Source organism: Ammospiza nelsoni, chromosome 6, assembly GCF_027579445.1.
Source record: "Ammospiza nelsoni isolate bAmmNel1 chromosome 6, bAmmNel1.pri, whole genome shotgun sequence".
Classification (NCBI taxonomy): Eukaryota; Metazoa; Chordata; class Aves; order Passeriformes; family Passerellidae; genus Ammospiza; species Ammospiza nelsoni.
Genome location: NC_080638.1, coordinates 20090294 through 20103633, shown reverse-complemented (window position 1 = coordinate 20103633; position 13340 = coordinate 20090294). Strand labels below are relative to the sequence as shown.

At 49.0% G+C, this 13340-nt stretch overlaps 1 protein-coding gene across 5 annotated transcripts in view; it reads right to left on the bottom strand.

The window, feature by feature from the left end:
* Nucleotides 1–1614: 1614 nt before the first annotated feature.
* SLC25A22 (solute carrier family 25 member 22) overlaps nucleotides 1615–13340 on the bottom strand; it is a 52127-nt gene continuing 40401 nt past the window's right edge. For all 5 annotated transcript variants that reach the window (XM_059474678.1, XM_059474682.1, XM_059474680.1 and 2 more), the window contains exons 6-10: nucleotides 8563–8681; nucleotides 6528–6696; nucleotides 5557–5711; nucleotides 4676–4751; nucleotides 1615–3855 (exon numbers count right to left, since the gene is read on the bottom strand). In XM_059474678.1, the coding sequence (XP_059330661.1) occupies nucleotides 3702–3855; nucleotides 4676–4751; nucleotides 5557–5711; nucleotides 6528–6696; nucleotides 8563–8681 (673 nt within the window). In that variant the 3' untranslated portion in view covers nucleotides 1615–3701. The remainder of the gene's footprint in view (nucleotides 3856–4675; nucleotides 4752–5556; nucleotides 5712–6527; nucleotides 6697–8562; nucleotides 8682–13340) is intronic.

Genomic DNA, 13340 nt, shown 5'->3' with positions numbered 1-13340 from the left:
AGGTTCAAGGTGGGATAGGTGGGAGGTGGCTCTGGAAGGCTGAACCTTCCTGGTGCCTCAGCCAATGGGGAAAGGGAGGGGCAGCAGGCGGCCGGGGGTTCAGGATAAAAGGAGGGTGCCCCCTCCAAAACCTCCAGAGGAAATGCCACAGGTGAGTGGCCTGGTGGAGTTTCTCACTTTATTCGAATAAAATTGAAGAACTCTTCTGCCTCCTTTTTGGAGAGAAAAAACCTCTAGTGTTTGTGGATTTTCCTCACACTGGGAAGCAAGAAATTATTTCCCAAGAAGTATCATTCATCCTTTCCAGGCAATTCCCCTTTTGCACCACCAATTCCTCCTTTGCATTCTGGGAAATTTCCCCTCTCGGAAGTGTCACTGTTACTTTCTTACACAATGTCACTTCTGTTTTTCAGGAATTTCCCAGGTATTTGAGGGAATTTCCTCCTTGCTTTCATGGAATTTCCCTCCTTTTATTTCTAGGCTATCCCCCCTATAGCCTTGTAGGAAATTCCCCCATTGCTTTCTAGAAATTCCCCAAATATTTCCCCCTTTGTTTTCAAGGACTTGCCCCTAGTTCTCACATGGAAATTCCTACATTGTCTTACAGAAATTGTCTTGTCCCTTTTGTTATCCAGGATATTCAGCTTTCTAGGATGGTTTCCTTTTGTGCTCCAGGAATTCTCCCCTTGGTTGCCAGGATTTTTCCTTTTATTTTTCAGGAATTTTCCCCCAGGGTTTTAGGAAATTTCATCCTTCTGTTGCAGGAAATTCCATAAGCCAGAACTGGCTTGAGCACCTGAACCCAGGAGAGGGGCATTCAGCAGATCCAGCAAAATGTATTTAAGGGCAGTGAGCACCATGAAACCCAAAGAGGAGCCAGGAGAGCCAGGTGAGGGTGGGAGCAGGGGACAAGGCTGACATGGACGAGGTAAGGCTGGAAAGGGCCCGGGTGGGAGGAGGGAGCCTCTGCCAGTGGGAAGAACAAGGAGTGGTGCTGGCTGCTGGCTCCTTCCCCGGGGACAAGCAGCACCTGCAGGGAGGGGAGCAGAGGTGTGTTTATTTACTTTCATTCCTCAATGCTGCAATCAGTGCAGAGTGGTTTCAGTTAATAAGTGATTAATTCAATTGATGGGAATTCTCCAATTTTTTTTTTTTTTTTTTGCAAGCAGGACCCTGCCTGCCTGGAGAGGGGGGTACCTGTCCCGCACAGCCACAGCTGTTATCCTCTGCCACTTCCCTAAGTCCTGCTGGCTCAGGGACATGTCCAGGAAGCCAAAAATCAGCCTCATTTAGGCCACCAGCTCCTGCACAGTGGAAGAAGAGCTGGAGATTTCAGGAGAAAGAGTCAGTTTTACAAAGAAGTTTTTAAAAGCATCCTGAAGGACAAGGAGAGCTTTCCCTGAATCTTAGCCCTTCACTGCACCAAATTTTCCTCCAAACTTAACCCCACTATACAAACCTGCACCCACACACATTCCTGCAGCCACAAGTCACCCGTTTTCCAGGACATTCCTTGCAGGAAGAAGGGCAAGCTGAAACCCCACAAGTTTTATCATCAGGGTCTCTTTTGGGGACCCTCCCTGTAAATCAAAAAGCAGCCAGGAATGGGGCAGCTTAAAGAAAAAATAAAATAAACCTTTCTCTTTTAATCCACCCAAGGGAAATCCAGAACAAGAGCAGCGTCACAGCACTACACACAGCACAGACATCTATCATTGCCTTTGCACAGATTCCTTCCCAGATACACGGAGAAGTCATTAAGAAAAAAGAAAAGAGAAAATTATTCACATATGCAAAGTGACAAGTAACAAATCAGCCACAGAACAACTTTTTCAAAGAGAAAAAGGATGCATCAAGGAAGAAGGCCCCCAACATACACATTTCACAAAAACCTAACCAAAGAACGGTGAAACAGAGGTGGTTTTCTTTTAAACATTAAAAACAAGGCTATTTTAAAAATTAATTTAAATACACATTCAAAACACAAACACCAAGCAGGCGCCTGGAGAATAAAGCAAAAAGAAGGAATGAAAAGTGAATTCAATCAGTTTAATTTCAACACCAAAGTTGGGTGGATTGCACCAAATGGAATAAATAACGAAGATCACACTGGGTTGGTAGATCTCACACTTAAGATAATTTCAACTAGAATTAGTCACACAGCCCAAGAGAGTACTGAATGAGGAATTCCTCTGACAAGTGATATTAGCTGGGGCAGTGTCCCTTTGACAGAGCAGGCTGTAGCTGTGGGTTCGCCCCCTGCCACCCAGCCCTGATCCCCACAGGGAGCAAACAGGATGTTCTTGTGATGCACGGGGCTCACAAACAGCTCCCTGCTCAGAGAGTGTCAACCCTCTGCCTCTTCCACACCCACTGGCTCCAGCCACACCCAAGGCAAACATCAGAGCACAACCAGACCTTGTGTTCTCACCTGGCAGGGTGAGCCCACAGGTGCAGCATTTCTACTGCTGCTCCATGGGGTTGGGCAGTGCCAGAACTGGAGCCAGTGCTTCCTTCCACACACCTGGGGTCAGGCTGGGAAAAAATCAGATCAGCTGATCTACACCTGCAGCCACAGCTTTATCACTCTAGGAGTGGGCAGGCTGAAGGAATGTAAGTGGCTTCTTTTTGTTTGGTTTTTCCTCCCCACAACCCTGAATAAAAAAAAAAAAAAAAACCTCAAACAAAACAGAAAAAAACCTAAAAACAAAAACAACCAAAAAAATCCCAAAATAGAACTAAAGAAAATCCCCACAAAACAAAACAACCCCCCAAAAAACAAACTAATAAAACAAAAACAAACAAACAAAAAAACCAAAACAAAAACAAAAGACCCACCCAGAAACAAAAATAACTTGATCCCAAGTTCCTCTCCCTTCTGTGCCTGTAGCCAAGCAGGGAAGCATCTTTGGACATTCATGTGATCCCACAGACATGTTCCCTACAGAGCAGACACCTTATTTCTGCACCTCACCCAGATGTGCCTGTGACACCTAGTTAGGAGGGATGTCCCTTTGCTTTAAAACAAAAATAATTACAAAATCAATAGGAACAGTCAGAATTCATTTAAGTCCAACTAGTTTTTAAAAAGGGAGAAGGGAGGACTGAAGGTTTCCAGGCCAAGGAACTTGCCAGAGCCAGCATCCCCCCCACCCCTGCCTCCAGCAGCAATGAGTTAAGCCCCCTTTGTGCAGCATTCACTCTTGACCCGAGGTCAGCAGAGCCAAGGAGGCGCTGAGGGGACACAGCTGCCCCTCCAGCTCCTCCTCAGATGGCTGGCAGCTCCAGGTAGAAAGGGAAACTCGAGTGGATGAGGATTGAAGTTATTACTTTCCCATCTCTCCTCCTCCCCAAGACTGAGAGGAGACTTCTGGGTCTGCAAGCCCAGTCTGCGCTTACCAGTGTCCTTAAGAATGACAATTTAAAAGCAAAAAGTGGGAAATTAAAAAGAGAGAGAGTGAGAGAGAGAGAGAGAGAGAGAGGAATAATTAAGTATTGTCCATGGAAGGAGCGGGAGGGGCGGGTTCCAGAGGCGGCAGGGAAGGGACTCTCTCCCTCCCCAGTCTGCCCACGCGGGCCCCAGGTCCCTTGCGGCCCTGCCGAAGCCTTTGTGCTGTTGCTGTGACACGGATGGACAGGGATGGCGAACACGGGGATGGATCCGGCGCTGCACCGGGGCAGGCACAGGCAGCCCCGCAGGGCTAGGCCCGGCGCCTGGGGAGCAGGTCCAGCAGGAACTCCGCGATGCCCACGAAGTACACCACTTGTGCAATGCCGAAGAGAGGAGCGATCACCAGGGCTCGGCAGTAGGCCCCTTTGAAGAAGGCCAAGGGCCCTTCCCTCTGCCAGATCTTCCTGGGGACAAATGGCACAGACAGGTAAGTGTCCATCCCACCCCTCCACCGTGCCAGGAGAGCCCCTGGCCGTGCCCTGCCTTTCCACCTCCCTCCAGAGACTAAACTCAGGCAAGCTCTATTGCCTGGCACGGCCCCCACAGCAAATCTCCCATCACTGCCCAAGTGCTCTGCAAGTGGCCGTGCAGGAACTTGCCCCATCCCTGCATCCCTGCTCGTGTCCAGAAGTACAGCTAACACAACCCCATGCTTGCATTGAGCGATCCCCCTGCTCAAAAGCTCCCTCAGCATGGGACGAAGCCAGATGGCAACAGATTCTGGCTACCACTGGAATACAAAAGCAGAGAAGTCCCTTTGTGTTTTGAAGCAGCCAGACCATAGTTTAGCAAAGGATCAGAGGATAATGCAGCTGGGGACAGCACACTCTGGCAACGCTTCTGCAGACACTGCACAGAGCAGTCCCAGGAGGGATATGAGACTCAATACTGTAGGATTTTCCAACAGTGGGGCCTTGGGAGAGACTACAACATTGCCTCCCTTTGCAGAAATAAAATCTCAGTGTTATGACTACTGGGGTTTGGACAGAAGTATTTAAATATAAATGCTATATTTTTCTTGCTCAATATGGGAAGTTCTCTTTTATAAAACTATATTTATACATCTGCTCATATATCTATATATATATCTCCAGATAGACAGATAGATTGATAGAAGCACAGGGACAGAGGGAACATGAAGCACAGCTTCTGGTTGGATGTAGAAGCTGCACTGCCTGCCTGGCCAAACACCTGATGTGGTGGCTCTGCCATGAGGAGCCTTACTTGGTGCAGTCCAGGATGCCTGAGTAGGTGTCCTCATTGACTCCTCTCTGCAAGGACTGCAGCCGGGTTTTGATCACTGGGGGGAAAGAGAGGGGAGACACTGCTGAGCACTGGAGTGTAGCAGGCAGGAGAGTAACGTCTTTGAAATGATCAGAACAAAATTACCTAGAATACAGACCATTTTCACACATTTATCAGGGAAAACAAACCCATTCCTTTACATATGGATAAAAGAAACACAAAGCCACCCAAAACCCAACCCCTCCCTCCCTCCCTGTGATCAAGGTTTCAAAAGCTGACTTAAGCTTTAAACCTTCCAAATTCAGATATGTCTCTGCAAAGTGGGAACTTATTTTCAATAGCTCATCTCCTTCAGGAAGAGGCATCTAAAACACATAATTCTACTCCTACATTTCTTCACACCTTGGAGCATGTGCAGTGTTGGGGAAAGAGCAATTACTTTCTGGTGTTTTTCACAGGAGAGAAACCAAGGTGGTACTTAAGGCAGTTGCTGTGGAGCAGGAGAAAAGGCCACAGATCTGAGGCTTCCCCTGTTTGCCCAGACAATTTTAAGTCCACTTGGTCTGCATATTATTGCCTCACATGGAAATGTGCCTTTCCTGCCAAGAATATCTGAAATCAGTGACACTCTCTTCCTGACATACCTAATAAGTACTGCAAACCTGTGTGTAAGCTGTGGCCCATGTTGTAACTCAGCTGAACTCACACCATCAGAGCTGGAGGCAGCAGAGCTGTCCCTTTCTGTGTGCTCATGCTGCAAAAAGGCTGGCACAGTCACCCTCCTCTCACCTGGCCCAGCCTGGGCCTCTGAGTCCTGTCACTTGGCACCAGGCCACCAGCACAGGCTGCTCAGGACTCACCATCACAAGGATTGACAGCCACTGCAGCCGTACTGCCAGCCACACATCCAGAGAGGAAGGACACGTAGAACGGAGCCTTGACATTGGGGTCCTTCTGGCCCAGCTTGTTCAGGTTTGCAAACAGTGGGAAGTAAACAATGGAGAATGGGACATCCCTGCAGTGGGGCAGGAAAAAAGGAAGAAAGAACAAGGATGAGCGAAGTCAGCACAGGACACCAACAAACTGAGCAAAGGAAGGGCTGCAAGCATCACACATTGTCAGCACAGCCACGAGTGCAATGCAGATATCCTGGCTCTGTGACTGCAGTGCAGACAGGAGCTAAAACTCAGTGGGGCAAAAGTGACTGCACAAAGGACAACAGGCCTATGGGAGGGATGTAGCCCTGCAGGATCAGTGGGCTCCTCCTTTTCTCCAACACTCAAACCAAAGACACCAGCACATTCAGAGGTCAACTGTTTTGACCACTTTTGTTAATTACAAGAGGTCCCATCCTGCCCTCCATCGCCCTGGGTGCTGCTTTAGCTCTACCTTTGTTAAAGCTAGAGTGACACTGTGAAAGCATAGGCAGAGTGTCAGAGCAGGCATCAGTCCTTGCATCCAACACGCTCTGTGGCCAGCTCCCATTGCACACCCTGGGGTCTCAGGCTGACAGTTTTACTCTGCCAGCTCACATGGACTTCTGTACAATGTGAAAATACAGATCATGGGGCACACAAAAACCTTTCACAGAAAGCAGCAGAATTAAATCTTACAGGAACAAAAAGATACCCTCCATCGCTTCTCTGACCTTTCCTTCTTTAATGTACTAAACCTGTGCATGGAAAACGAACTAAACCAAGCCCACACCTGCTGAAGCCAACACTTCCTTTCCAGGCTCATCCCCGGGATGGGTGGTGCCTCAGGCCCAAGGCTGGGGATGCCAGTGCCCTGTGCAAAAGCCCACGCCATCCTACCTTAGCAGCCATCCTACCTTAGCAGCGTGGCTCCCAGGCCCTTGTAGAGTCCGGCGATGCCTTTGCTCCGCAGCAGCTCCCTGGTTATCTGGGTCGCTGTGGGGCGCTTTTCCACAGCCGGCTTGGCCGCCGCCGCGGGGGAGGAGGAGGGCTGGCCCTGCGCCGCCATGAGCTTCCTCTGTGCCTCTGGGGAGCAGAGCGCCAGCCCCGGTCTGTGGGTGCCCCACAGCAGCCTCCTGCCGCCCGTGCCCCACAGCAGCCTCCTGCCGCCCCATGCCCCACAGCAGCCTCCTGCCGCCCCATGCCCCACAGCAGCCTCCTGCCGCCATGCCCCACAGCAGCCTCCTGCCGCCCGTGCCCCACAGCAGCCTCCTGCTGCCCGTGCCCCACAGCAGCCTCCTGCCGCCCCATGCCCCACAGCAGCCTCCTGCCGCCATGCCCCACAGCAGCCTCCTGCTGCCCCATGCCCCCCAGCAGCCTCCCTCAGCCTGTGCCCCACAGCAGCCTCCCACTGCCCAGGCTGCGGGACACGGAACCACAGGGGCAGCACAACACACACACAAAGGCCAGGCAGGTGCCCTGCCAGCCTGTCCCCCAGTGTACCCATTCCCTCAGCCTGTGCCAGTCGCTGGCAGTGCTGCCACAGCACAGGGCTGTCGGCTGCGCTCTCCCACCGGCCGGTTTGCCCAAGCCCGTCCCACACCATCTCCGCAGTGCAGAGAACAGGGGGTGCTGTGAGCAGGCAAGGGACAGTCCCTGCTTCCAGGTGTGTCCCTGAGCTGCCAGTGTAACAAACAGGATGCTCATAAACGAGACAGTTTTCCCCAAGTTCTGTTCTTTGCCTCCCTCCCCGGGAAGCAATCATTAACCTGGGGAGTTTCTCAGTCACATTTCTAAACACATCCTGGTTCCTCCCACTTTTCCAACTGCTGCACTTCGGCCCTTTGGCCAGAAGATGGAGAGCACCTCACTCTGTAAGTAATCCCGGCACACCACAGCTCTCCTGCCACACAGAGAACAGGCTGTTCACAGCATCGAAAACCTCTCCTGAACCCTCAAACCACGGATTAAATCCTTCCAACATTTTAAAATAATACGCACAAAGAGGATAAGGTCTGCAGTAAAACCAGTGAAGAGAGAAAAGAAAAAGTAAATCTGTGATTATTCAGGAATGCCACATCAAATGAGAGATTAAAGGACAAATTGGCCCATTTTCCAGGAAGGGCCATAAACATGGTATCTAACAGTGTCATGCAGGGCTCCTGGGAAGTGGGGCCACAGCCCAGACTGACCTCTGGAAGAAACTAAGGAAGGAGCAAACAGCTCTCTCCCCTGGAGTCTCCATGCCAGACTCTGGTCTCTGCTCTCACCAGAAACACTCCACAGTGTTTCAGCCAAAAGGCTCACGCTCCCTCCTGCCTCTGCTGCCTGCCAGCTCACGCCCACAGTCCCAGGAGCCTGATCCCAAATCTCGTTCAAATCCAGTGCACTGGGAGAATTTTATTTACTGTTTCAACCAAGACAAACTGCTGATTTTGTCAGAGAGGAAAAAAGAGTACAAGGGGAGACATGTCATCTGAAAATAACACATCCCCTTGGGAAGCTGTTAGGGAGGTGCTACAAACAGACATCAGAAAACACAGAGATGGAGGAAGCAGCACAGGAAAGGCACTGGAGGATGTTAATCCCTTTTGGGTGCACAGGATCTACCAGGTTTGAATCACCCACAAGCTGACCACCCACTCATCTCTCCTGTCTCTCCATCCACCAACAGCATTTGCTGTTTTGCTTGCCAAGCCTATTGCTTTGAGCAAAAAACCCACCACCTTTTGTAACTGCAAGGGCCTCTGCAAAGCCAGCTGAGCAAAGTGCAGGGGGAAGGAAGCTGGGAGGAGGAGGAGAAACCTGCTACATCTGTGGTATCTCTGACGTGGGAGAGCAGGGGGAGGGAAAAGGGTTTTCTCCACTCCTCCTCTCAGCTCTGCCTTGAAAGCCCAGCCCCAGCTCCTTCCCCCTCCCTGCTGAGGGCACAGGGAAGGAGAGCCCACGTACCAATGCGTCCTGCGTCCTGCAGCTGGATTTTGAGCATCTCCATGGGAGTGGTGACAATCACCTGGCAGGTACCTGCACCACAGCCTGCCAGCATCTCCCTCAGCAGTGTCAGCTTTTTCCTGCCCAAAGAAAAGAGAGAGAGTCATCAGAGGAGGTGGCCTGGAATAACACTTGGCCAGCTGGGTACAAGGCTCGAGGCCCCTTGGCCAGCTGGGGGTTACAGGAAAGGCAGCCAAGGGGACAGCAGAACCTGCTAGGCCTGACAGTTCAGCACAACCCTGGCTTGGCATCTCTGCCAGCACCACCGGACCTGGAAAACAGACTCATTTTGTCCCCAGAAACAGAACATTCAGAAAAGCCACAAGCCCCATCAGAACAGCCCCAAACAGGAGTACACAGCCCCCTCCACCCATAGGCACAGCACTGCAGCTTCTTCCAGGCTGATGGTGCCCCTGGTCAGGGCACAGCTTTCAGAAAGGGTATCACTTCAGAGGGCAGCAGAGGACCTGAGCATTAAGGGGGATAAGCAGCTTTCCTCCTGCCAGCCTAGTCCTTTAAAAATTGTCAACAAACACAGACCACAGGACTAGGAACAAGGAGGGAAAATATTCAACTTGCTGCTTTAGAGTTCTCTGAGAAAAGCAAAGTAAATAAAGAGTGAATATGAATCAGGGAGGCAGTTCCTCTGTGGCTAGGAGCTGTTTCATGTTACAAGGTTTTCCAAACCTGAACAAATAGCCTTTGCACTAAACTGGTTCTCCCTGAGAGACAAGGGATGGGATGGACCTCCAGCAATGAAGATTTGTGTATTCTCTGCACTAGAGAGCAGGGACTATCAGCAACATGTTCTCCTGCAGCAAAATGCAGCATTTCATTGTTCCCTCCATTCCAAAACTATGAAAGAGCCCAGCTAAGGCTAAAAAGAGGAATTCACGATACAAAACCTCATAAGATATTCAGAAAGTGATGTGGTTTTGCCCTGTAAAATAATCTCATGCCTTGGCACCAGAAAACACAGACTTGATTAAAAAGTACACCTGACCTGGTCTTTCCTAAAAGGGCTTAAAAAAGAAGTGTGTATAAATCACACAGCCAGAGAGAAACAGCCTCCTCTTTTTTGTTTTAAATGCAAGTACCATTTTTACCTCCCCCAGCCCTGCTCTGCAGCAATACCTCATCTTAACCTGCTCAAGGCACATCCCCACGCTGTGGCAGAAGCAGTCCCACAGTGACACTCCCCACTCCCTTGCACAGCCCAGGCACACTCCCTGCCAGGGGTTTCCCAAGCACACACACAGCCCAGCTGTGGGGCAGTGGGCCAGCAAAGCAGTTTCATTGCCAGCCCTACAGGAAAGGGAGGGCAGATGCACAGTAATCCTGCTGGCCCACCACGTAAGCTGGGCCCATTTCTCCACCTCTCATCTTCTCTGGAGAGGATATGAGAGCAGGGGATTAAAGGCACAGAGCCACAACAGAGATTACCAGTGACTAAATATAGAGCTCTCCCATAAGGCTGAAAGAAGGAATATTTCAGTCTCCCCTTTCCAAATTTCCCCACAGATGAGGAGCTGCAAAGAACAATCCCTCCCACGGAGTTACCCACACGGGTGCTTGCTGTGTGCACAGCAGGCTTTCCTGGAGGTGTGGGGGAACTAGGGTGTGCAAATCCAGAGGTTCCCACTGCCACTGCCATTTGGACGTGGCCAACTTGTGCCTTTTGGGTGGCCTGAAGCACAGCAGCAGTCTCTGAGTGGCTTGATACAGTCAGCAGCAAGGCTGCACAGTCCCCAGCCTGGCTGTGGGAGGAAGCAAACCACCCAAAGGAGCTGGCTGCCAGAAGCTCTCCTTGGCACAGCAGAGCATCTCCCACTTTAGCAAGAGCCCTGGAGCATCCCTAGAGTACATATCTTCTGGCTTTCATCCAGGGTGACTGCTTTGATAACCAGTTCAAAAGATCAGGAAAGATTTGGCCTACATATTCATCTTGGACCATTATCCCAGCCAACTAAAGTCATCCATGACTTGATGGAGCTATGCCAGTATGGCCCAAGGAAGGATTTACACATGTGGGTGTACTTTAGAGATGTCAAACAGATACATCAAAAGCATCTAGAACAAGGGCTTTCAGCTTTTGGTTTGCACATCCTGGGAACTGGGGAGAGTCCAAGAAAAAATGTAGCTTAGGATAAGCAAATCTTTTGACAGGTTTAAAAGCTGCCATACAGGGGTCAAACTGCCTTTGCAAAACCTCACCAGTCTGCACATAAAAGGAAAGTCTGAAAACTGTTAATCTCTGCACAACAAAGGAGTTTAAATATTTAAGGCACCACTGGCCTTATCCCCAGTGGTTTAAAAACCAGCACATCTCAACTAACTTCAAAAGCTGCAACATCAGCAAAGATCTGATCCTACAAATCCAGAAACCATCTTTTATCACAGCAAGGGAGTGTTAAATATAACATATACACAATAGCCTAAAATTCTGCGCTGGCAGAAATCAGTTGTTCTACATTTTTTACTGACATACTATTAATTTGTGACAAGTCAAAAATGTCAAATGGAAAGGCGAGGAGATACTTGATTTAAATTAGATGCTTGATTTAAATTAGAGTTTCAAACTAGAACTGAAAAAGTCAAAAAACAGGAACTAGAGGTTTATGGAAGGCTTTTGGGGAGCAATCAATTCAAAGTCAGGATCTCTGACAGCATTGATATATTGATGTCACATGGGAACAGTTTAGGGTTTTTTCAAGTTTCTCAGAATCTTGACCATGTGGGAATTTACTGTGTTTGGGCAGGGACCAGAACCAGCCATTCTGGAATCAGGATAACATTTCCAGAGAGGAAATCTCTGAGCTAAAGAAAAATCCATCCAAAGCAATCCATTTTTATTTCCTACCCAAAAGGCTACTGTCCCCATCTTGGACATCACCTTCCTCACTCATAAAATAACCCCTGCCTCTGTCTGTCAGGCCAAGAGGCTGCAGAAAGCTCCCCAGGAGTTTCAAAGCAGACAGAGCCAGTTCCTTTCAAACAATTTACATAGTGGGTCTTTGATATGGATTAGAAGACCAGCAGACAGGAGTTGTCCTTCAAAGGAAGAGCTCCCTCTCTGCCACAGTCACAGGGGGATGTGCACACAAACTGCCCTTTAATCCAACCCCTGATTTTCCAAGGGGGAACAAGCTACTGCAACTGCACCTCAGAAAAGCTGGAGCTACAATGCTGGAAATGTAAAAGCAATACAGTTCCCACTACAAGCTCCCTCTCATTTCTAGTGCCAGCTCAAAAATGCCTCAGACAAGCCAAATAAAGTACTGATGTAGAACAGATACATCTCAAAGTAACATGCCAGATTAAATGTTGATCTGGAAGCCATTATTCCAGGAATGTACAGGAGTTCTGTGTTGCATGTTTGGACTAAGTCAAGAGGAGGTTGACTCTTTACCTGCATCAGGTTTGCCCTGGCAGGAAATTCCAAGTGTTTTGTTCCTATGTGAACATTTGTGGAAGTGAACAATGGACAGGGTAACACGACTGAGCATGCTGAACACAGACACAACCCATGTTTCAACCCAAGACATGTGCCTGGAATGATGACAAGGACAATGCTCCTCCCATGGGTGCATTCTGTGATTAAACAGCACATCTCTATCTCCCTCCAGATTAACAGGTGAAAGTGCATTTACTTTTTGGCTGACCTTTGATGTCAACAGTTTCAACCCACTGTAACTGCCTGGCCTCTGTGTGCTAAGTAAAAGAGCTCTCCCCAAACAGCTGTTCCTGAATTGGCACGGTGACATGATCAGCTCCTGTCTCCTCAAGGGGAAGGGAGCGATTTCCCCAGTTCCAAGTCTCAGTGAGTTGGATGAGGGCTACCTACACCGAAGAGGTGTCTGAGTATCCAGTGGATAACTGCAGGAGAGGCTGCCTGGGCACACAAGTGCCAAAGAAAGACTAAGCACAGTCTTGTGCAGGGTGATACAACAGCTCAGCACCAGGACTAGCAGCAGCACTCCTTCTTCCTAAATTGAAAGCCTCACTTTACAGCCTAAGTGTTCTGCAGCTCAAGGATCATCCATGCAATTGATACTTAAACTCATGCCACAGAAGAGATGGTCCAAGTATTTCAGGAGAGCCTGAAAGAAGAGCAGATGAAGGAAAGAGCCCTGGGGTCATATATCACTTGGGAAGGCAATGGACAACAAGCTCCAGCCTCCACAACTGCACAAGACTGAAGGAAAAATACCTCACTTGTCCCCACTTGGCTATTTCTCTTCCTTGTGCAAAGATACAAGACAAGAGGAAGCAGAATAGAAGAAAATTTTCTAGCATCAGCAGAGACAGAATTAAGTCAGTCATGCTGGTCTGCCTAGGAATCTGAGCTGCTAAGACAGCAGATTGCCAGCCTTTGCTTCAGAAAACAAACAAAAAAAGGTCAAGATTAAAGAGGACAGGATGAGTAAGGGAATAACACCTTGGAGAAGAGCAGCAGGAAACTCATCCAGGGACACTGGAAAGTTTTTATGAGCAACAAATTGCTTATGTAAGAAGGCATGAGACACTTTATTGCAGCCAAGGCAGAATATTTAACCAAGAACATGAAAAATGAACAAAACCTGGCAAACACATGCCCAACAAAACAGCTACCTGGCACTCCACACTTTGGAGATAAACACAAAACTTTGTAGAACACTTAAAAGGAACTGGTTTATGAAATGTTTAACACCCAGATTCAAAGAGGATATAAAAAGCAGGTAATACTTAAATCAATCAAA